This window comes from Meles meles, chromosome X, assembly GCF_922984935.1.
Source record: "Meles meles chromosome X, mMelMel3.1 paternal haplotype, whole genome shotgun sequence".
NCBI classification, from domain to species: Eukaryota; Metazoa; Chordata; class Mammalia; order Carnivora; family Mustelidae; genus Meles; species Meles meles.
This window is the reverse complement of record NC_060087.1, coordinates 89235439-89260448: the sequence shown is the minus strand read 5'-3', so window position 1 is coordinate 89260448 and position 25010 is coordinate 89235439. Positions and strand designations below refer to the sequence as shown.

General features: G+C 34.6%; 1 protein-coding gene across 2 annotated transcripts in view; it reads right to left on the bottom strand.

Annotated features, from left to right (window-relative positions):
* The window catches only part of TBC1D8B (TBC1 domain family member 8B), a 58577-nt gene that overhangs the window by 16534 nt on the left and 17033 nt on the right, over positions 1-25010 (bottom strand). For both annotated transcript variants that reach the window (XR_006816909.1, XM_045996262.1), the window contains exons 3-10: positions 23166-23284; positions 22437-22662; positions 21516-21756; positions 18399-18606; positions 17392-17559; positions 11169-11318; positions 10454-10604; positions 9781-9995 (exon numbers count right to left, since the gene is read on the bottom strand). Coding sequence is in view for 1 of the 2 variants with exons in the window: in XM_045996262.1 (XP_045852218.1) it covers positions 9781-9995; positions 10454-10604; positions 11169-11318; positions 17392-17559; positions 18399-18606; positions 21516-21756; positions 22437-22662; positions 23166-23284 (1478 nt within the window). In the remaining variant the exon portion in view is untranslated. The remainder of the gene's footprint in view (positions 1-9780; positions 9996-10453; positions 10605-11168; positions 11319-17391; positions 17560-18398; positions 18607-21515; positions 21757-22436; positions 22663-23165; positions 23285-25010) is intronic.

Sequence of the window (25010 nt, the reverse complement as noted above, 5' to 3'; positions counted from 1 at the left end):
ACATCATTAGTTTTTGATGCAGTGTTCCATGATTCATTGTTTATGCACAATACCCAGTGCTCCACGCAATACATGCCCTCCTTATTCATCAGTATTTTCAACTACCTATAGAACATCCTTCTATCATCCTCAATTGATGTTCAAATTGATGTCAATTATCCTCAACTGTGTTCAAACTAAACATCTTTTTTCTATTAAATAGGATTCTCTTCTTTGCTATCCTAATTTTCATCATGCTAGAAATCCTTTATCTGTCACATCCAATTTGTCTTTATAGCCTAGAGTTTCTTCTTATAAAATGTCTTGTAGATCTGCTTTATCCTCTCTATTCCACCCTAACTTTCTCCTTCTAATCAGATACATACAAATATCAGATCATTACTTTTATATAACGTTTGGCCACAGCAAATCCTTTTATTATAAAGGAATAAAATTTTAATATATAGAATCTGGAAAAAATGGAGATGTGTGAAGGAAATTAAAATCTTCTGTATCCTACCTACCCAGAGATCACCACTGTTAACAAGTTGATGTGTGTGTGTGTGTGTGTGTGTGTGTGTGTGTGTGTTTTCCTTCCTTTTCCTGCCTTCTAAAATGTGGACCAAACTGTTGATTTTTTTCACTAAGCATCACATTATACATTTTTGATGACATTAAATAGTTCTTTTCAAGCAGTGTATTTAATGACTATGAAATAATCCAGTAAACTGAATATACTGTAAGTTATTTAACCATTCTACTACTGTTGGACATTTGGTTTGGATCCAATTTTTCACCATTATGTATAACACAGCAATGAACATCTTTGTATATAAATCTTCATCCAACTGTTTTACTCTTCTCTCAGGAAAGATATACAGCAATGAAAGTATTCAATCAAAGAATGCTATTTTTATTTTTTATCTTTAAAATTTTATTTATTATTTGAGAGACAGAGATAGAGAGAGAATGCACAAGTGGGGGAGAGGGGAAAAGGGAGAGGGAGAAGTAGGCTTCCCACTGAGCAGAGAGCCCAAGCAGGGGCTCAATCCCAGGACCCTGAGGATCATGATCTGAGCTGAAGGCAGATGCCTAACTGACTAAGCCACCCAGGAGCCTCAAGAATATACTACTTTTAAAGACATGATATTATTGCCAAATTGTATTCCAGAAAGACTACCAATTTATATTTCTGACCAATAGTGTTTGAATGTTTATTTCACTGCTTCTTTGCCAATACTAAATACTGAGAATTGTAAAAATTATAATTGTCCTTGTTGATTTGATAGTGAAAATAGTAGTTCATGGTTTTAACTTTAATTACTTTGAGGCTGACCTTTCTTTTTTAGGCTTTATTAATCCATCTGTACTTTTGGTTCTATAACTAATCTTTTCATGTTCATTGCTCATTTTTATATTTTAATACTTTTCTTATAGATTTGTGTACTAAGGATGTCAATTATTTGCTAGATCTGGCACAGGATTTGACCTCAGGTTTAGTTGTTTTAAAAAATTTATTTATTTATTTGAGAGAGAGAGAGGAAGAGAGTGTGCCCAAGCACAACAGGTGGGGGTGGGGTGTGTGGTGGGGAGTGGAGGGGGTGGCTGGGTGGAGGGAGTGACAGAGACAATCTCAAGCAGACTCTTTGCTGAGCATGGAGCCTGATCCGGGGCTGATCTCAGGACCCTGAGATCACAACCTGAGCCAAAACCAAGAGTCATATGCTCAACTGACTGAGCCACCTAGGCGCCCCTCAAGTTTACTTTTTACTCCATCAAGTTTCCTATTCAAGAAGTCATAATGGGAAGGGTGTCAGTGAAAATGGCAAAGTAAGTCCCTCTGAAAATGTTCTCCTCTATACAGGCAACAAGAACACTGGCTAATATTGTCAGAATCAATTTTTCAGAACTCTGGAAATTAACCAAAATCTTAGAACAATTCAGAAAGCATTTATTTAATAAAATGGCTGAATCTCATTAAAAAGTGAGCTCTTTGGCATTTTAAATTGCCCTATACCCAGCCTCCCTCCTCAGCTTCATAGTGGTCTTAAAAACCAACATTTCAGCAATCGTGGTTAAAAACACCTAGCAGCCAGCCACCTTACGGAACAGACAGGGGCTAGAGCTCTTTGGGAGCTCCATTTCCACATAATTGTCATTATTTGACCTCTCTGATGGTTTCTTTCTACCAAAAGACCCCACTCACAAGGCTGCATTTACTTGACCTAACACAGGGTTCATGGTAAGCAAAGAGCCTTTCCCCCAGGGTGTTTGTTGAAAACAACTGCAGACAGTTGTTGAACACATCTGTGGCTTGCTGAGGTAGTGGTTAAGAGTTGGGTCAAACGACAGACTAAGAAAGGGTCAAAATGAAAAGCTGGGGAATGAGATATCCATAGGGGGCCTAACCAAAAAGATAAAAAGCAGAGAGAGAAAGGACTTAAATTACTAAAATCAGAAAGTAGTGAACATTATTACCAATCTTAACAGAAATAAAAAGGACTATAAGGGAATGTGCTAACAAATTAGATAACGTAGATAAAATGGATAAATTCCTAGAAAAACACAAACTACAAAGACCAAATTAAGAAGAAATAAAAAAATCTGAATAGACTTGTAACAAGCAGAGACTGAATTAGTAATGAAATAATTTCCTGCAAAGAACCCTCTAGGAACAGATAGCTTCATAGCAAATTCTACCTAACATTTAAAGAAGAATTAGCACTAATTCATTATAAACTCTTAAAAAATAACAGGAGAGGAAGAAATACTACCCAGCTCATTCTATGAGGCCCTGATATCAAAACCAAAGTTATCTCAAGAAAACTATGTATTAATATATTTTATGAACATAAATTCTATTTTTTTTCCATTTTATTTATTTTTTCAGCGTAACAGTATTCATTCTTTTTGCACAACACCCAGTGCTCCATGCAAAACGTGCCCTCCCCATTACCCACCACCTGTTCCCCCAACCTCCCACCCCTGACCCTTCAAAACCCTCAGGTTGTTTTTCAGAGTCCATAGTCTCTTATGGTTCGCCTCCCCTTCCCCAAATTCTATGTTCGAATTTATGAACAAAAAATTCTAAACAAAATACTAGCAAACTGAACCTAATAACACATAAAAAGAATTATACACCAAGACCCAGTGAGATTTATCTTAGAAATACAAGGTGGTTCAACATGTGAAAATCAATCAATGTAATACAGGATATTAATAGAATAAAGGGAAAAAATCACATGATTATCTCAATGGACAAAAACTGTTTGACAAAATACAACACCCTTTCATGATAAAAACATTCAACAGAGTAGGAGTATGCGGAAATTTCCTCAACCTGATAGAGATCCTACAAAAAACCACAGCTAACATCAAACTTAATGATGAAACACTAATTGCTTTCCCCTTAGATAAATATTAAGACAGGAATATGCATTCTCAATACCTCTCTTCAACACTGTACTAAATAAAGTTTATAGCCATGTCAATTAGTCAAGAAAAAGAAAAAAAAAAGATACCCTGATTGGAATGGAAGAAGTAAAAATATCACCATCCAGAGTCTATGATTTTATATGTAGAACATTCTAAGGAATCCTCAAAAAATCTACTAAAACTTAATAAGCTCAGCAAGATTGTAGATATTTGTAGATAAAAGATATATATATATCTTATATATAGATAAAAGATATATATATATATATATAAATATCAATCTTATTTCTATATACTGGTAGTGAACAATTCAAAAATTAAATCAAGAAAACAATTCTATTTACTATATCAAAAAGAATAAAATATTTAGAAATAGAATTAACAAAGGAAGTACAAGGCTTAGGCAGTAGAAACTATAAAACAACTTTGTATGAAATTTAAAAAGAACTAAATAAGTGGGAGAGAAAGATATCCTGTGCTTGCGGATTAGAAGACTTAATTGTTATTATGTAGTATTCCCCAAGTTCATCTACAGAGTCAATATAAATGACTATCAAAATCACAGCTGGCACTTCTCCAATGAAGACATACAAATGGCTATCAGACACATGAAAAAATGTTCATCATCACTAGCCATCAGGGAGATTCAAATTAAAACAACATTGAGATACCACCTAACACCCGTTAGAATGGCCAAAATTAGCAAGACAGGAAACAACGTGTGTTGGAGAGGATGTGGAGAAAGGGGAACCCTCTTACACTGTTGGTGGGAATGCAAGTTAGTGCAGCCACTTTGGAGAACAGTGTGGAGATTCCTGAAGAAATTAAGAATAGAGCTTCCCTATGACCCTGCAATTGCACTGCTGGGTATTTACCCCAAAGATACAGATGTAGGGAAAAGAAGGGCCATTTGTACCCCAATGTTTATTGCAGCAATGGCTACGGTCACCAAACTGTGGAAAGAACCAAGATGCCCTTCAACGGATGAATGGATAAGGAAGATGTGGTCCGTATACACAATGGAGTATTATGCCTCCATCAGAAAGGACGAATACCCAACTTTTGTAGCAACGTGGACGGGACTGGAAGAAATTATGCTGAGCGAAATAAGTCAAGCAGAGAGAGTCAAGTATCATATGGTCTCACTTATTTGTGGAGCATAACAAATAACATGGAGGACATGGGGAGATGGAGAGGAGAGGGAGTTGAGGGAAACTGGAAGGGGAGATGAACCATGAGATACTATGGACTCTGAAAAACAACCAGAGGGTTATGAAGGGGTGGCGGGGGGTGGGGTGGGGTGGGAGGTTGAGGAACCAGGTGGTGGGTAATAGGGAGGGCACGTACTGCATGGAGCACTGGGTGTGATGCCAAAACAATGAACACTGTTATGCTGTAAATAAAGAAATTAAAAAAAAAATCACAGCTGGCTTTTTCTTTCCTTCCCAGAAATTAACAAACTAATCCTAAAATGCATGTGGAAATGCAAGGAACCCAAAAGAGCCAAAACAATCTTGGAAAAGAATAAAGATACAGGACTCACATTTCCTAATTTCAAAAGTTACTATCCAGCTGTAGTAAAAAAAAAAAAAAAGTGTGATACTAGCATAAGAACAGAAATACAAATCGATGAGATAGAATTCCAAGTCCAGAAATAATCCCTAATATCTATGGTCAACTGCTTTCCAACAAGGGTGCCAGGGTGATTCAATGAGTGAAAGAATAGTTTTGTTTTGTTTTTTAAGATTTTATTTATTTGGCAGAGAGAGAGAGAGATCACAAGCAGGCAGAGAGGCAGGCAGAGAGAGAGAAGGGGGAAGCAGGGTCCCTGCTGAGCAGAGAGCCCGGTGCAGGGCTCAATCTCAGGACCCTGAGATCATGTCCTGAGCCGAAGGCAGAGGCTTAAACCCGCTGAGCCACCCAGGCGCCCTGAAAGAATAGTTTTTTCAACAAATACCACTGGAACAACTGGTTATCCACAAGTAAAGTAATGAAGCTGAACTCCCTCCATACACTATATATAAAAATTAACACATAGTTCAGAGACCTAAATTTAATAATCAGAACTATAAAACTCATAGAAGAAAACATAGTAAGTCTTTTTAAGCTTGGATTAGGCAGTGGCTTCTTAGATAAGACATCAAAGGCACATACAACAAAGAAACACAGATTGGACATTATTAAAGCTTTCAAAAAAACTTTAATAGATTAAATTAAATCAAATTAAAACTTTTGTGCTTTAAAGGGCACCATCAAGAAAGTGAAAAGACAACATACAAGGTAGGAGAAAAATTTGCAAATATTATATCTGATAAGGGATTGGTATCCAGAATATATAAAGAACCATTAAAACTCATGAGTACCAAGATAAAGAACACAACTTCACAAATGGGCACGGATTTGAATAGCCTTTTCTTCTAAGAAGATATACAAATAGTCAATAAGCGTATTAGGGAAATGCAAATCAAGACCACAATGAACTACCACTTCACATTCACTATAATCAAAAAGAGAGACAATAAAAAGTGTTATTAAGGATGTGGAGAAATTGGAACCCTCAGTAAATTGCTGGTGGGAAGATAAAATGGTGCCGTCTCTGGGAAATAGTTTGGCAGTGCCCCGACATGTTAAACATAGAGTACCATATAATTCAGCAATTCCATTTCTAGGTATATACCCAAAATAATAAAAAAAATGTCCACACAAGAAGCTGTACATGAATATCCATGCCAGCATTATTCATAATAGCCAAAATATTGAAATAACCCCAAATGCCCATCAACCATAGAATAAACAAATATGGTATATCCATACAATGGAATGTCATTCAGCCATACAAGGAATGAAGTATTAATGCATGCTACAAAATGGGTGACCCTAAGGGAAAGAAAGTAGACACAAAAGACCATATATTTTATCATTCCATTTACATAAAATGTCCTTAACAGGCAAAGTCACAGAGGTGGAAAAGTAGATTAGTGATTGCCTAGAGTCGGGGGTGGGGTGAATGGGGAGCAACTTAATGGATATGGGGCTTCTTCTGGGGGTGATGAAAGTGTTTTGGAATTAGGTAGTAATAGTGGATGCATGACATTGTGAATATAGTAAAAACACTAAAGGGTAAAGTTTGTGGTATGTGAGTTATATCTATCTATATATATATAGATTTATATATAGATTATACATAGAGAGATATCTATATAGATATATATCTATATAATCTACATATAGAGAGATATCTATATATAGATATAAGTATATCTATATATATCTAGATATATATCTAGATATATATTTATTTATTATATATTATTTTATTTTATTTATATTTTTATATATTTACTTATATAATTATATAAATATCTTTTATATATAAATATATGAATATTCATTTATTTCTATTTATATATTTATTATTGTTATTATATATAATATATCTATATAATCTATATATAGAGAGATATCTAGATATATATAGATATATATATAATACATATATATAGATTTATATATAATCTATATATAGGGAGATATCTATATATAGATATATATCTAGATATATATATAGAGAGAGAGGGTGAAGTTTGGGTATGTGAGTTATATCTATCTCTATATAGATATATAGATATATATCTCTCTCTATATAGAGATATATATATATAGAGAGAGAGATATCTAGATATATCTAGAGATATATCTAGATATATCTACCTAGAGAGATATCTCTCTCTATATATCTACCTAGAGAGATATCTCTCTATATATATCTATATCTAGATATATCTCTCTATATATATCTATATATCTAGATATATAGATATATATATCTATATATCTCTCTAGATACATCTAGATATAGATATATCTATAGATAGATATAGATATCTCCCTATATATAGATTATCTATATATAAATCTATATATATATATATATATGGATTAAAGGAAAGAGAAAAGAGAGGAAGGGAAGAAAGAAAAGGAAGAAAATAGATTAAATAGATGGAAGGAAAGGAGGGAGGAAGGACAGAGTGAAAGATAAATAAAGTAAGCTAGTCGGTTAGTCCTAAAGAGTCAGTATGGCTCACATGGCTTCTTGATCAAAAGAAACAAAACCTGCTTATCAAATTCAGACTTTTCCCAGGCTTGAATGATTCTCCATGATCTTGTCCCACACAAACTTACTTACTTCTTTGATTCCAACATGAACCTAGCCAGTCTGATCTCCATGAAAGGTTTATTCTCACCTGAATGGTATTGCTTATATTGTTACCTTAACTCAGAATAACTTTCCTCTTGCTCTCCATGTTTCTAACCTTATTCTCATCTTTTAGAGAGTTTTATTTATTGAGGGAGTGAGTGAGAGAGAGAGAGTGCATGTGTGTGAGCGAGGCAGAGGGAGAGGGAGAGAGAGCACTTCAAGCAGACTCTGCGCTGAGCATGGAGCCTGACATGGGCCTGATCCCACGACCCTGAGTTCATGACCGGAGCAGAAACCAAGAGTCAGATGCTTAACTGACTGAGCCACCCAGGCGCCCTCTAATCTTTAAGAAGTCAAAAGCAAGTGCCACCTACTCTGAAGGTGCCTCTACACTACTGCATATACATAGTGTCATAGACTCTGTGAGTGTTCATTCTTTGAGGAAAGAAGCACTACACTTCTTACCTCTCAGAGATCCTAAAATACCCTAAATACTTGTGATTTTTAAAAATATTTTATTTATTTGACAGAGAGAAATCACAACTAGGCAGAGAGGCAGGCAGAGAGAGAGGAGGAAGCAGGCTCCCTGCGGAGCAGAGAGCCTGATGTGGGGCTCGATCCCAGGGCCCTGGGATCATGACCTGAGCCAAAGGCAGAGGCTTTAACCCACTGAGCCACCCAGGCGCCCCTAAATACTTGTGATTTAGGTGATTTATTCACTTAAATTGCTTTTCAAAAAATTCTCTATTGATAAGATTAATGAATAGATAGGATTGATACATAATCATTATGAGTGCTCAGCTGATTATAAAGGAATGTGTGGCTGAGAGTACTAGCTATCCATCACAATCCAATCTCCCATTTTTCCATAGTATCTGGACACATATACGCTGTCATACTCTATTTTGCAGACTTTTTTATAAATAGGTGTGGCCATAAGACCAAGATCCTCCAACACAATGTGGATGAAGTGATGTATGCACATTCTAGGCCTTACAAGCCAATAAAATCTACCACAGTTGTTTCTCCATGCTCTCTCCTGACTCCTGTGAGGGTAATGGCAATGAAAGAGCACCTTGGAAGCCATGTTTTGAAGATGACAAGGACTGCTGTCAGCCTAAGTCCCTGAATAATTTCATAAAGGAGAGCTACCTATTGACTTAAATACTTGCTCTTCTCTATTTATTCCTTTGAGGAAACTTCTATTGTATTTAAGCTATTACCTCTTTGAAATTATTTTTGTTAGCAATCTAGCATCCCTAATTAATACAGTGTGCTCCTAAAGGATTTTTTTCAATGATTTCCCCCACTACCTACAAAAAAAATTCAAACTCTTGACCTATCCCAATCTACCTTATTGATTTTTTTCTCTACTTTGCTTCATTCACCCTACATTTCTACTAAACAAAACATGGTTCTATATATAACCCATGTTTACTTCCCTGTGTTTTGTTACACTGATCCCTTTACCTAGAACATTCTTTCATCCCAGCTCCATACATCCAAAGTTCACCAATTAGCAAGACCTAAAAAAGCTACCTCTTCCCTGGGGCCTCTTCTGATTCCTCCAGATGAAAATAATTTATCCCTATTATAACTCTTAATAGAACTTCACATTTCTTTAATTTTTCCCACTTGTTTTTTATTTGCCAATGAGTATGTTTTAATACTTACTCGTCTGTATGCTTTCAAGGGCAGGCTCCTTATATGATTCATCTTTATATAGTTTTAAGCACTTAGCACAGTATCTTTTTTTTTAAAGATTATTTACTTATTTATTTGACAGATCACAAGTAGGCAGAGAGGCAGGCAGAGAGAGAGAGAGGGGAAGCAAGCTCCCCACTGAGCAGAGAGCCCGATGCGGGGCTCAATCCCCATGACCTGAGCCAAAGGCAGAGGCTTTAACCCACTGAGCCACCCAGGCGCCCGAGCATAGTATCTTTTACAGAGCAGGAATTCAATAAATATTTGTTAAATATAAAAGAAAAATGAAGTAATATCAATTCTCTTAAGTATTCCCACTACCATCCTACTTAGATTAATAATACCTCCCATCGATCTCAGGCTTCTCTGTCCTTCTTATCACAATTTTCAAATTAATGGAGCTCTATTTAATGTGATTTTACCATTGCAACATGCACACAGATGGGCTCATAATGAAGTCATACCTGGCAGTATCCAATTTTGGGATTCCTGTATGCATAAGCAGTGAGTACCCGCCTCAGAGCAGATATGCCAGTGTCACTCTGAAAGGCTGGGTGTTCAGGCAGGGAGCGACGCAAATCACGTTCAATTTCTTCAGTAGCCAAGTTGCAGGTCCCTAAGGACTGCTCAACCACTTCAGCATAATAGCCAGGATTAGCAGCCATGTCATTAACAGCACCTGTATAGATGATTGCATTAATATACAAAAGAAGAATGTAATAAACCTACTCTTTGCATATATACATAAAGAATCGGATTACTTTAAATTTAGCTTTGTACTCAAGTGAAGTCCTAGTACAAATAAAAGAAAGGGCTTCACTAGAATCTATAACATCAGGATACCAATTTTATCCAATAGAATTTTCATGAATTGTTTTTTCCTGTTTAAGTTTCCTTTGAAGGTAGAGATAGAGATACCCCCAATTAGCTGTATCTTGCCTAATAAACTAATTTGCTCAAACAATAGATGTGTGGATATACAGGTAAATACAAAGAACTACCTTATTTTGTTGACTAATCTGAATTCATGATGAATGAGACTATATTCTAGCCATCTTTATAATTATTTTTACTTAGTGCATAACTTCTAGAAGGGGCATAGGTAATGTCTATTAATAAAGTGAATATATGTAATACCTGAAAAAAGCATCCAGAGCTCTCCTCTTAAGGTCTCTGGAATCCCTCTTACAACCAGATCTCGAGTCTTTTTGGTCCGAAACATGCTAACACCACGCCCACATTCTGTAAATAGAATGTTCCATGACTGTTCCTTCATCTTTTCTTTCAACTGTAACAAAAAATCAACCAAGTAAACATGGTGAGAAATTAACTTCTTTCAAACAATCTTAAAACTTTTTTCATTGTGAAACAATACCTATGGAAATCAAGAACACAGAAAGTCAAAATCAGTATTCACAGATGGGTCAAACACTAGACCACTCATCACAACTCTTCTGAATCCATGTGAGCATAACAGCTTTAATTTGCTATTTTAATTCTTACCTAAACTCACATAAAAATGGGAAAAGCATTATACTTCAGCAATAAAGCTCTGAATCATCATTATCCCCCAATCACCTTGATTTTAGGATTATTGACAACCTATGCAAATAAAACCCAATGGTTCAATTTTCATTAATTCTTGATAACAGCTCCTTTGTTTGTTTTTTTTTTTTCTATAATAGTCCTTTTGTGTAATGGAATGAAACAAGTCACACAATAGTACCTGCTAGAAAACCTTTTCAAGCACTAAAAGAAGAGTTTTCAGTTGTGATACCTTCTAATCTGCTCTAAGATTTTTATTTTTGATCAACTGTTTCAGTCCATAGATTCAAATATTTTGTTTTCCTACCATTTTGGAATTAAGAGTCTCCAAATTCTGAGGGTGAAATACTGTCATTAAGGCTTCGGTGTTCACAGTTTTACTGCATTCTCTCTGACATGCCAAAGATTGTACCTCAGTATTATCAGATGGATCTGTAGAATCAGAGCTAATAGGAACCTGAAAAAGAAAAAATGTAAATTGTCCCAAATGTATGCTTAAAAGTTTCTGCAAGAAGAAAAAGTACTAATGCTTTATGTGTCATTCATAAACCACAATCAATCTACATAATAAAGATTAAAGCAATGTCTCAGAGAGACATTGTTTTTCTATCAAAATCAGAGATGTCAACAAATCAACGTCTGGCACAGCATACTCAGGACTTCAGTGAACCCACTCCCTTACAAAAACAACAAAATACTGGCAGAAGATTTTAAAAGTACCAGTTCAGAACACTGGAAATTTACCAAAGGCACAGAATGAACTGAAAAGCATCGATTACAACTGAAACTAATGAAGCGCAGTAGGAACACCAGATTCCGCGAAGTTTTGTCTTGAGGCTAGTGTCATCATCCTTCCCTCCCAAGCTCAGAGGTATGGTAGCCATGAAAGCCTGCATTAACACAGCCAATGGATCTTTCGGGGCTTCATTAAATTCCCCATCCCCAAGAACAAATAGTATTTTGACCCAAACTAACAGTTCCCTAGAAAATATCCATTCCCAGAGTGGCGTTATCATTTGATTTGATTCAGAGCTCAGGTCTAGGAAAAAATCCTCACTCCCCAGGGCCTTCGAGAAAGCCATGGTAATCAGCTGATAACATCACAGCCGCCTAAGGCTATGATTTCAGTTTGGGGCAAAGAAGAGTCTGGCTACAAATCTAAAAGGAAGATCTGGATAACTAGGTAAACACAGGGAACTTTGAAAGATTGTAACGTATTCTTGAGGATCTAAATGTATGTATGCATGTACAGGTGTATGAAACTGCCCAGGAAAGAAACGGGACATTGGAAGGCCCCAGTCACTCAATTCTGGCTGATTTTGAAGGTAAGCAATGAAACCTAGGCTGGATTTATAAACTGCATGAAGTTTGAGATATACCTTCATGTAAAAATTCCCCTGGTAAAAAGTAGAAACTTAGTGGTTCAAGGCATCAATAAGGAGCTCTTCTGATTCATCACTGGCTGACCACCAATTTATACTGACTCGTGGGGGTAATCCAAAAAAGCCAGGTTTAAAAATAAAAACAAGAACTATTTAAAAAAAAAAAGCAACCAATAGAAAATGGCTTTGAGAGGGCCCAGCTCCTGGATTTTGTAAACTAAGAATGTAAAGTAGCTATTGTAAATATATTAAAAGAATGAAAGGAAATTATGTTTAAAAAAAATAAAAGACCAAGTTAAAAACTGGGCAAAAAATCTGAATAGAGACCTCACCAAAGAAGATATAAAGATGACAAATAATCATACAAAAATGCTCAATACTATATCATTGAGGAATTGCAAATTAAAAAAAAAACAATGAGATACTATTGGCTATTATAATGGTTAAAATCCAAAACACTGACAATAACAATTACTTGCGGCTGAGGATATGGAAAAAGAACCCTCATTAACTGCTGGTGGAAATGTAAAATGGTATAGCCACTTTGGAAGATGGTTTGGCAGTTTCTTAGGAAGCAAAACAGCCCTACCATATGAGTCAGGAATTGTGCTCCTAGGTATATACCCAAGTAGTTGAAAACGTATGTCTACATAAAAATCTGCATGTGAGGGGCACCTGGGTGGCTCAGTGGGTTAAGCCTCTGCCTTCGGCTCAGGTCATGATCTCAGGGTCCTGGGATCGAGCCCTGCTTCGGGCTCTCTGCTCAGCGGAGAGCCTGCTTCCCTTCTCTCTCTGCCTGCCTCTCTGACTACTTGTGAACTCTGTCAAATAAAAAAATAAAATCTTTAAAAAAAATCTGCATGTGAATGTTTACAGCAGCTTTATTCACAGTTGCCAAAAATTGAAGGCAGACAGGTTATCAAGAGGTGAATGGATAAACACGGTGGTATATCCAGATAATGAAATATTTTTCAGCAATAAAAAATAGACTATCAACAAAACCTAAAGAAAAAGAAAATTTGAACTTACTAATAACATGTAGGGGCACTGAATCTGTAATCCAAAACCTCCCACCAGAGAAAAACCCTGGACCAGATGGCTTCATGAGTGAATTCTATCAAACATTTAAAGAAGAATGAATGCCAATCCTTCTCAAATTCTTCCAAGAAAGTGAAGGGGATGGGAAGACTCCCAAACTAATTTTACAAGGCCAGCATGCCCCTGATATTAAAACCAAATAAGAACACCAGAAGAAATTACAAGCCAAAATCTCAGTGAGTACAGAGGCAAAAATTCTCAACAACATACTAGCAGATCAAATTCAACAGCACATTACAAGGATCATATACCATAATCAAGGAGAACTTATTCTTGGGAAGCAAAGATGGTTCAACATACACAAATCAATAAATGTGATATACCACATGAATAGGATAAAGGATAAAAATCATCTGATCATACCCATAGATGTAGAAAAAACATCTGACAAAACTCAATATCCTTTCATGATTAAAAACTCTCAACAAAGTGGGTATAAAAGAAACATAACTCAATATAATAAAGGATATATATGACAAGCCCACAGCTAACATACTCCAAGGTAAAATGTTGAAATCTTTTCCTGTGAGATCAGGAACAAGATAAGGCTGCCTACTCTCACCACTCCCATTCAACAGAGTACTACAAATTCTAGCTAAAGCCATCAGACAAAATAAAGAAATAAAATACGTCCAAATAGAAAAGGAAGAAGTAAAATTGTCTCTGCTGATTAAAATGATTTTGTCTACAGAAAACCCTGAAGACTCTACCAAAAAACTACTACAACTGATAAATGAATTCAGTAAAGTTGCAGAACACAAAATCAATGTACACAAATCTGCTTCATCCCTATACACTAACAATGAAGCAGCAGAAAGTGAAATTAACAAAACAATCTTATTTACAACTGCAACAAAAACAATAAAGTAGGAATAAACTTAACCAAATAGGTGAAACACCTGTACTCTGAAAACTATAAAACACTAATGAAAGAAATTCAAGACAGCACAAAAAAATGTAAAGATATTCCAGGCTTATGAGTTGGAAGAAAAAATATTATTAAAATGTCTTTTTTACTCAAAGCAATCTCACATTTAATGCAATCCCTATAAAAATTCCAACAGCACTTTTTACAGAACTAGAACAAACAATCCTAAAATATGTATGGAACCACAAAAGACTTCAAAAAGCCAAAGCAATCTTGAAAAGGAAAAACAAAACTGAAAGTATAATTCTAGATTCCAAGTTATATTAAGTGGTAGTAATTAAGACAGCATGGTACTGGTATAGACACACAGATCAATGGAATACAACGGAAAACCCAGACATAAACCCACAATTATACAGTCAATTAATCTTCAACAATAGAAGAATGAATATCCAATGAGAAAAAGTCTCTTCAACAAATGGTGGGAAAACTGGGCGGCCACGCAAAACAATGAAACTGGACCACTTTCTTACACCATACACAAAAATAAACTTAAAATGGATTAAAGATCTAAATGTGAGACCTGAAACCATAAAAAAATAATTGAAGAGAGTATAGCAGTAATATCTCTCACATTAGCTGTAGCAACATTTTTATAGATGTGTCTCCTGAGGAGAGGGAAACAAAAGCAAAAATAAACTATTGGGACTGCATCAAAATAAAAATTTTCTGCACAGTGAAGGAAATAATAAGCAAAACTAAATGGCAACCTACTGAATGGCAGAAGATCCTGGCAAATGACATATCTGACAAAGGGTTAGTATCCAAAATATATAGAACTAAAACAACTCAATACCCATAAAACAAATAATGCAACTTAAAAATGGGCAGAAGACATGAACAGACATTTTTCCAAAGATATCCAGATGGCCAACAGACACATTAAAAGATGCTCAACTTCAGTCATCATCAGGAAAACGCAAATCAAAACTATAATGAGATATCAGATACCTCACACGTGTTAGAATGGTTAAAATCAACAACACAAGAAACGGTGTTGGCAAGGAAAAAGGCACTGTCTTGCACTCTTGGTGGGAATACAAACTAGAGCAGCCATTCTGGAAAACAGTATAGAGGTTCCTCAAAAAGTTAAAATTCCAACTATCCTACCATCCAGTAATCACACTACTGGGTATTTACACAAAAAATACAAAACCGCTAATTCAAATGGATACATGCACCTCTATATTTATTGCAGCATTATTTATAATAGCCAAACTATAGAAGCAGCCCAAGTGTCCATGAATAGGTACATGGATAAAGAAGGTATATAAATATTATATATGTAATATTTCATTATATGAAATAATTTTATATGAATTATATTATGTTATATATACTATATATGAATATATGTATTATGTATTGTGTATGATATATGTATATGTGAATATGAAATATTTCATATAATGAAATATTAATATATATTATATATAATATATAAAATATTATATAATGAAGTATGTGAAATATATATATAATGAAATATTATTCAGCCATAAAAATGAATGAAACCTTGCCATTTGCAACAAAATGGATAGAGCTAGAAAGTATAATGAGAAGCAAAGTAAGTCAGCCAGAGAAAGACAAATACCACATGATCTCACTCAAAACATGGAATTTAAGGAAAAAACAAATAAGGAAAAAAGGAGAGAGAGAGACAATCCAAAAAACAGACTCTTGGCAACAGAGAACAAACTGATGGTCACCAGAGAGGAGGTAGATGGTAGATGGGGCAAATAGGGAATGGGGATTAAAGAGTACACTTAAAAAACCATTTCCTAGCAAACCAGTATACCGACTGGTGTTTTGTAAATACTCTTAACTAAAACCTCTAAAAATGGGTAAGAGAAACCACAAAACCTTAGAACTCTGACATACATCTGAAAAGATGATAAGCTCATTTTGAAACAAAATCCTTTCTTTACCATTGATCATACCCAACTACTAGAGACACCTGAGAGTTTTGGGTGGGGGGAAATTCCAGTTCTTTGGGTATAAGAGACACAGATAGATTGAAGGAGAAAGAAAGAGAAGCAGAGCATTAAATCTAACACAGGGAATGAATCTGGAATGGAATAGGACAGGAAAAAAGTGATATAACCAAGAATATGGAAGCACTGTGAGAGAAACTACCAGGACTACAGGTTTTACCTGTGTCCTCAGCATCAAACTAAGGAATATCCTGGGCACACACCTGAGGAGAGTGAAAGATTATAAAGTTGGGGCATGAAAATTCTTGGTGGTTAACTTGATTCTGGATCTGGAACTGAGACATATGTATTTTTAATTACATGTTTTCATTGTTTTTCCATTATGAAAGAAAAAGCTAGTCTTATCAATACTGCCCTATAACTGACTTAGCTTAATATTTTTAGTTTCTACTCTGGAGAGGTAAAAGCCACTATAATCCTATCTAAATAATAACATAGCCAGTAAAGCCAATGTTGATTTTTTCCTTTGAACTCCTAATTAAAACACAATAGTTATAATGTGGTAAGTTTTATTAATCTATTAAAACTCGAGTTTCCTAGGCAGTGAAAATGAAAATTAATTTGAATTCAAAGTATCTACATTTCAATAGATGACTCACTAAATATCAAAATCAGTCTCTTAACCACCCTTTGCCAAGAGTTGCTTTCTCCAATATTTTACTAGTAAATAGCTTCGCCACTATTTTGCTGTGGGCTATATTATGTAAGTAAGGCTAAGCTACTCGGTATTAAATAAAAGATATTTAGACTGGTTTAAAATTGCTGTCTCTCTACAGCAGTCAGAGGAGAGTCTTTTTTAAGGCCTTATTGAATTCTCAAATAGTCTGAGTTATTAAAAGCCATATTACATGAAAGTATAAGATGTGTATAACTGAAATACTGCAGATATATAGTCAAGAAAGATCAGATGATAATGATTTTTAAAATATAGTTCCTAAAGAAGGGTAAAGTTCTTAATTCTCACTTCTGCTTTATAAGGTGACTTAGAGAATGTAATTTCTTTGGTTTTAGTCTTTAAAAAAGATAAACCTAACCATGAATAGAAAAAGTACTCTGAGTTCCTTTGGAAAGAATGGAGCACATGAAAGAAATTTTTTTGAAAAAATGATTTGATTGCTATATAATTACCTCTGTGCTAATATCGTGATACTGACTTGAAGCTGCCCCACACTTGAGTCTGAATTTTGTCACCAGCTGCTCAAAATCTTTAACTTCACTGAAGCGAAAAGCTGTTTTTCCTTTGATGCTAATGATGACAGATTTGCTGGAATCATTTGGCTTATCTATAGCTAAGACCTGGGGAGTGAAAACATAAATGAATCACATTCTCCCTTGTTGCTAACGCTTTCAGGCAAAATACGTTTTAGCCTAATCTTTTGTGGCTAAAGTTTTGATCCATGGTATGACTTATTAAGAAATAGACTTTGGGTACTAGCTGCAACAATGACACAAGTAAACTCAGTGAAAGTTATTTCACTTCTCAAGAAAACTGCTTAATTAACATGTAGCCTTAAAAAATGACAAGATAAATGTAATAATTCAGCACTACAATGCTGACAATCCATTTCTAACCTACATAAAAGCTATCAATTATATTCTTTTTGACTATGTGTTATCAAATACAATAGTCTAAGTTTTGGTATTTATGTCATAAATGTCTGGGCGATCATGTTCCATCTTGAGTCATCCTGAACCCTTATCTGATTTGTAAATTTTTAATTTTTTTCTATTCTCACTTTTAATGAAAGCTATAATACTCTTATCCTAGTACTCTTATCCTGAAGAATAATACTGATCTTAAAAAATGAATATTGGGGCACCTGGATGGCTCAGTTGGTTAAGCATTTGACTCTTGATTTTGGCTCAGGTCATGATCTCAGGGTTGTGAGATCAAGCCCTGCATTGGGCTCCACATTCAGTGTGCTTGAGATTCTCTCTCTCCCTCTGCCCCTCCTTCCTCCCTCCCAACCTGCTTGTTTGTGTTCTCTATCTCAGAAAAAAAAATTATTCTTTAAAAATTACTGAAAGGGTGGTGCATATAGAGTTTTCAACAATTTACAGAGTTAAGTGATATTTTATTCTTTGAAAGGTAGCATTTTCAAACTAAAATTGCTATGTAACCAAATCTGTATTACCTCTCGTAATGGAATGATTACACTATGTTGACTGCCATCCTGGCTAGCAAAGCAGATATAGTTTTCTGAGATACACATTTTTCCATGAGTATTAAAGTGGCTGAATGGTACCCATAAGAAACATTCATGTACTTCTTTCAAAGTCTCTTCTTTGGGGAGCCTAAAAAAAGCACTGAACTGCTCACTGTGGGCTCGATTTTCCAAACCTCTGCAGAAAAGAAAAAAGAGGGTTCAAATAATGACTTCTAAAGAGCACACAGGCCCATATTGATTAATTGAAATGTACTTTAAAGCAGAAAGATTAAATACTACATGCTATGTTTTTCAACAAATTATGTAATGGAAGAAACACATGGATTCATAAAAAATACATTTTATTTGTTCCCTTTTCAAGTTTTGCTTTATTACTAAATACAATGCACAAAAGTTAGAGATGATGTAGGACTTTAAACCATCTGTTAAGGAGTGATTTTCTGGAAGATTATTGCTATATTATTGTACATTCATAATATGTGAATATAGCTAAAACCAGTATCGGCAAACAACTTTTATATGTGGTTATCAGATAATCAAGAGTCACTCAGTTCAAACAAAATAAAAATGAAAAATAAAAAATGAAGAGAAAAATTAAAAATGAAAATTTATGGGATCAAAATTTAGACAAGAAGAAAAATATATAAAAATAGTATTAAAATTACGGGAAACAAACATTTAAATGAAAGTTTAAAAAAATCCATACTAGCAGCAAAATAAAAAACATTGCTTGCACAGTACTGAGCATCAGATAGGTGTAAAGAAATAAAGATGACTTGTTAACTGATATATAAATATATGAATAAAAAACAATCACTTAAAATAGTATAATTTTTCTAGAGGCGGTAAACACTTGTGTTAAGCAGCAATGCCATCTGGGGTATTAAGTAAATTATGCAAATTCTAACTCAAAGCAAACAAAGTTAAAACCAAATTCATCCTTCCAGCATATATTATCTGAATATGTGGTATTTCATCATGTCTTTCAAAAGAATTCTGATTAGCAAAAAACCACATTAATTTTACCTCACTTAAGTTATAATTTGGTGGGTTAGTATTATTTTAAAAGCTGAGGACTGCTTATATAAATGAAAAGATATCCATGATATATTGTTTTAAGGTGGGGAGAAAAGCAGACTGTGGAATAATATGTGATGTTTAGTCCCAATCATGTTTTTTGCAAATACTTTTTTTTTTTTTTTAAAGATTTTATTTATTTATTTGACAGATAGAGATCACAAGCAGGCAGAGAGAGAGAGAGAGGAGGAAACAGGCTTCCCGCTGAGCAGAGAGCCCGATGTGGGGCTTGATCCCAGGACCCTGAGATCATGACCTGAGCCGAAGGCAGCGGCTTAACCCACTGAGCCACCCAGGTGCCCCTGCAAATACTTTTTAATTAATGCAATAAAAAGCCTGGAAAGATCTACATCAAACTTAACTATTGCTAATGTGTTTCTATACTATTTAAGTTATAGAAGAAATATGTATTTGTAAAAATAATAAGCTGAGGTAATAAAGATATTCAATTTTAGAAAAAAGTCATTTGGAAGCTAAGTCTAAATAAGCTATTGCTCTTTTTAACTTACTAGAAAAAAGGATTTAAATATATATGATTTTCAATAGGCTCTCTTAAAAGTACACATAAACAAAAGTGGATTTCCTATGTCATTTAAATACAGACTTGGTAATGAATGACTCATTGATAGATGGCTTTTTAGAGGATATTCTAAGGGAAATAAAATGGCTAAAAAGTTTATGTTTATGGTGGCCAATCAAGGAACAAACTACAAAAACAAAGGCTCAACTATAATATAACAAACTGAATTCCTAATCCTTACAGACTTATATTTATAAATCATGCACACTGGGACCTTTAAAAAATTTACCTTGCTGATCTACTTTCCAGAAAAGCGGACACACTCACAAAGAAGTCCTTACGTATACATATTTTAGAAATGGTTAGACACAGGCAAATAGAACAACTATATCCAGTTAGGGCTATGTAGTAATCATAAAACCCTCTAGGTCACTTGTTCTGGTCTATCCATAGGACTGCAGCTTAGGTTCCTCTCAGTTTCTCATACAGTCTATAGCCTCATGCTCCTTGCCAGAAGAATCGGCACTCACTAGCTATTTCTAGATTCTCTCTTCTCTCCCTCTCCTTTGGCATGCTTATTTCAGTCAACTGTTCTGAGCCTTGAGCAGTATGAAAGGGCTCTGGTCAGTTTCAGCAAACCAAATATAGTGGCAAAAAGCTATCAGAGATACTTCTCATGCAGGCATTAATAATGATTAACATTTATCCAGTGTTTTATATTTTACAAAGTGTTCTCACATGTTACATTGTTCACTCCTCACAAGTGCTCTGTGAGGTAGAAATGATACATGAGGATACTAAGGTCCTGAGAGATAATGACTTGTTCAAGTGTTGTTATACTCTTATTATAAAGCCCATGCTCCACTGACTCCACTAACTTGCCTCTTCATAAAAAATTATGCTGTCTAGGGGCACCTGGGTGGCTCATTTGGTTAAGTGGCCAACTCTCGATTTCAGCTCAGATCATGATCTCAGGGTTGGGAGAGTAAGCCCCAAGTCAGGCTCTACACTCAGTACAGAGCCTGCTTATCCCTCTCCCTGCCCCTTCCCCCCATACATAAATAAAATCTTTTAAAAAAATGATGCTGTCTATGAATTATGTTTAAAAGTAAACAATACATTTTACAATATCAGATCTGAAACTATTTAGACTACTCATAGAGAAATGTATACTAACCATGCATATAAAAATCTCTGTATTTCTAAAAGTACTCCAGGGCAAATCCTACTGGGATTTTGATAAATAATTTTCAAACCTAACTTCTACCACTTCATAAGATTAAACTTTATGGAAGGAATACTATTTGTGAAATGCATATGATTAAACCAAAAAAATACCCCACACATCAATGATTAAGTCCAAAGAAAGATTATCATATAACATAGAACAGTTAACTTTTAATGATTATCAATGTTATGATTCTTTGGTAAAACAATACTTTAAAAGTATTAATTAAAAAAAAAAGTATTAATTAAGCTTTGAATACCTCTTGGTGATTTGTAGAGGATCATCAAGGATTGGGTCATTAGCAAATGTTTCCTTATCAAAAAGCCTCTTTATAGCATAGTTTGCCAGCTGTTCCATAAGAAGGTATGTTTCATTAATATGCAAAAACATTGAAAAGTAGTGATTCTCCCCTTGGGAACACACATGAATACTCTCTGTTAGTATAACATTTGAAGTCTTTTCAAGTTTTGAGACTGCATCCCAGGAGATAATGAGTTTTACTGCAAAAAAGAATTATAAGCAGATATGATTAAATTTTTCAATATTGATTAATGTTTATCAATCAGGTCTTTTAAAATAGTTAACCACTTGAAAAATGCTACGAACAACTAAAATACTTTAGACTTCAAGGTTAGTTAAAATTCTGAAGCATTAAGCATGAACATACAATAATTAGTGATTCTAGGAACAGATACAATTTTAAAGAATTTTAAAAAAGTTATTCTGATTTTATATTTGAATCTGTTACTTTACATAGATGCATAATCACTGTTGTAAAAGCTATATGTGTGCTCTGAACATTATTGTCTGACTCTTCTTTACAATGGTGGGCCATTAGATACTATGGCTACTATGCTTATACTGTATTTCTAAAACAAGGATTAAAACATGAATTGCAGAAAGTCAAGAGTTTAGAACAAGGCAAAGAAAGGAACTATATGCCAGGTCACCATCATTATTTAATATTCATTCACTTCTGACAATATGCAAGGCATTCTATATATACTTTCAGTAGCTCCTATGTTAAGGATTCTTTCTCTAGATGAAGTGAGCTTTTTAATGTACAGTTTAATTACTCTTAATATCAATCCTATTGCTTTATATACAATCTAACAACACCATAGAGTTGACAGGTCAGTCAGCAAGTTCAAAGTCATGATAAACAACAGAAACCACTTACTTTCTGATCCCAACAGAAAAGAATAGAAGCTCAGGAAGTTGGTGCTAAGATAGAGCCAACCCTGACAAGGAACCCGTCCTTTCCAATAACTGCATGAGTAATAGGTCACTAACTTCTCCTGCTCTGGTAAACCAAAACATTTTTCAAATTTCAAAAGAGCTTCTCGAAATTTCTCAGGATCATCTTCTTTTGCAAAAGAATGTTTTCCCTCTTCAGCAATCAATCCCTAAAGGAGGCAAAATATTTTTTAAAAAATTAATTATTACCTACTAATAAAAACACATTTTATGTATTTAAAAAGTTCTCTGAATGCAACTGTGTATGTAAATGCTTCTCTTAGGACAGAGGTGAGCAAATTTTCTTTAATTTGGTAATTAGGCTTTTTCTAATGCCTCACAAGAAGCTACTACAAATATGGGTGCTAATTTTTTTTTGGTGCCGAAACCCAGGATCGAAGCTGCTAAATATTTTTTGAGTGAAAGATTCATCCAAACTCCAAACTCAAGAAATACTGAAATGAAAATATCCCTAAGAGCACTCACAAGGGCACCAAAAACTAATCATTGACTTTATAATTTCCTTTAGCACTGATTCTGACATTCCTGTGTGTATTCCGGCCGATCCTGAAGGGTGTCAGTAAAACAATGACCTTCCCACATGGCCTTTGATCCTAAAATAAGAGGTTCAAAGATTTTTGTATTCCATCTACAAAATACATCCATCACTTACTCTTATCTTTCCTTGTACAAAATTAGTAATATCTTCATTTGAATCAAACACAGATAAGGTCTTCATGATATTTTGTTCCAACCAATCCCAATGTTTGGTTATTTCCTCTCTGTTGGCTCCTGATTAATAATGAAAGAGAATAAAAGACTCAAGGGAAACTCCACAACAAAACTGCTCTTGATATTTACAAGTTCAGTTTAAAAAGAAATAAAATTATATTTGCTTATTTTCAGAAATGATGATCATAAAAGAATAAATATATTAATTACATTTATTATCCACTTCTTCTGTATATGTAGGGATAAATACTATTTATTATAAACAAAAGACTTAAATATTTAATGAAAGGGGAAAAAAGTAAATAAAACTCACGAGAAAAGATATAAAATTCTGAAAACAAGATGCCAGTAACTGATGCCTACAGCAACCAATACTTTTTAAGAGAATATACAGAGTGCCAGAATATAAATATATAATTTAATCCATGGCCTTCAGAAAGTACAGTCAGTACTGTCCCTATAATCTGTGTGACTGCAAACAGCATCCACATCACAATACTATGTACACTGTATAAAAAATATGGATTTCAACCGTGGCAACTCTACTTATTTTAGAAGATGAAGCCTTTGTTCAGTCACCCTTTTCATTAAAAGCCCTAGTTAACCTAAAGAAGTTTCATCAAAGAGGTTAGAAACTCTGTAACAAGTAAATCCATGTGACTGCTGGATCAGTGTTAGGTAGCTTGTCGAGGGTCAAATATTACAGTTAGCTCTGGGTTGCTTTGGTTTAAAGAATGTAACATGTTTAAGATCTTAAAGCATTTAAGATCTCCCCAGCATTGTGGATTATAAAAGATCTTTAAGATCTTTTTACCTTTAAGATATCCTTTAAGATACTTTTAAGATCTCCCCAGCACTGTGGATTATAAAAATCTCATTCAAAAGGAACACCTTGGCTCCTTGGTATGTTTTATGAAACATGGAAGTGATAAATTAACTGAAACTGCAGAACTGCCTATTTCTTATAATCCAGTTAGAAACTGTATTCATGTTACTAATGTCACAATACCAAGTCCAATAACTTTCTTTAATGAATCACAAATAAAAGTCATGGGAAGGGGCGCCTGGGTGGCTCAGTGGGTTAAAGCCTCTGCCTCGGCTCAGGTCATGATCCCGGGGTCCTGGGATCGAGCCCCACATCAGGCTCTCTGCTCAGCAGGGAGCCTGCTTCCTCCTCTCTCTCTGCCTGCCTCTCTGCCTACTTGTGATCTCTGTCTGTCAAATAAATAAAATCTTTAAAAAAAAAAAAAGTCATGGGAAAATTTTAAGTCTTTATTTTGGTTCTTTAGGTATAAGGAAGTTGGTAATTATTATATTTCTTCAAGTTGGTAATTATTGTATTTCTGCATCATGTTATATTGGGGGAATAAGTTATGTAATAATCCCCCCTCTTTAAAGTAGAATGGATATTTTTCCCTGAATAATTTCTACCAACCAGATTTAGATGAGGTTACAAATGTCTCATAATGTCAGCAGGCATAATGTCATCTTCATTTAGTTTAAATGGCATTCAATTTAAGAGAGCCAAAAGAAAACACTCACTGGCAATGCTTAAGTAAATATATAGGGAGATGCAAAAGATAAGCCCCGTCTTTAAAAATTCATGGTATGCTGTATGTTCACACATATGAACTATCCAGGAATTTACATGCTTTTTTTTTAAAGTGTATCTATCTACTTGAGAAGAGAGAGGGAGATGAAAGAAAGAGAAAAAGGCAGTCTTTCAACATGAAAAAGGCCAGAAATCTGGGATTTTAATTTAAACCAACATTATAATGGCATCATA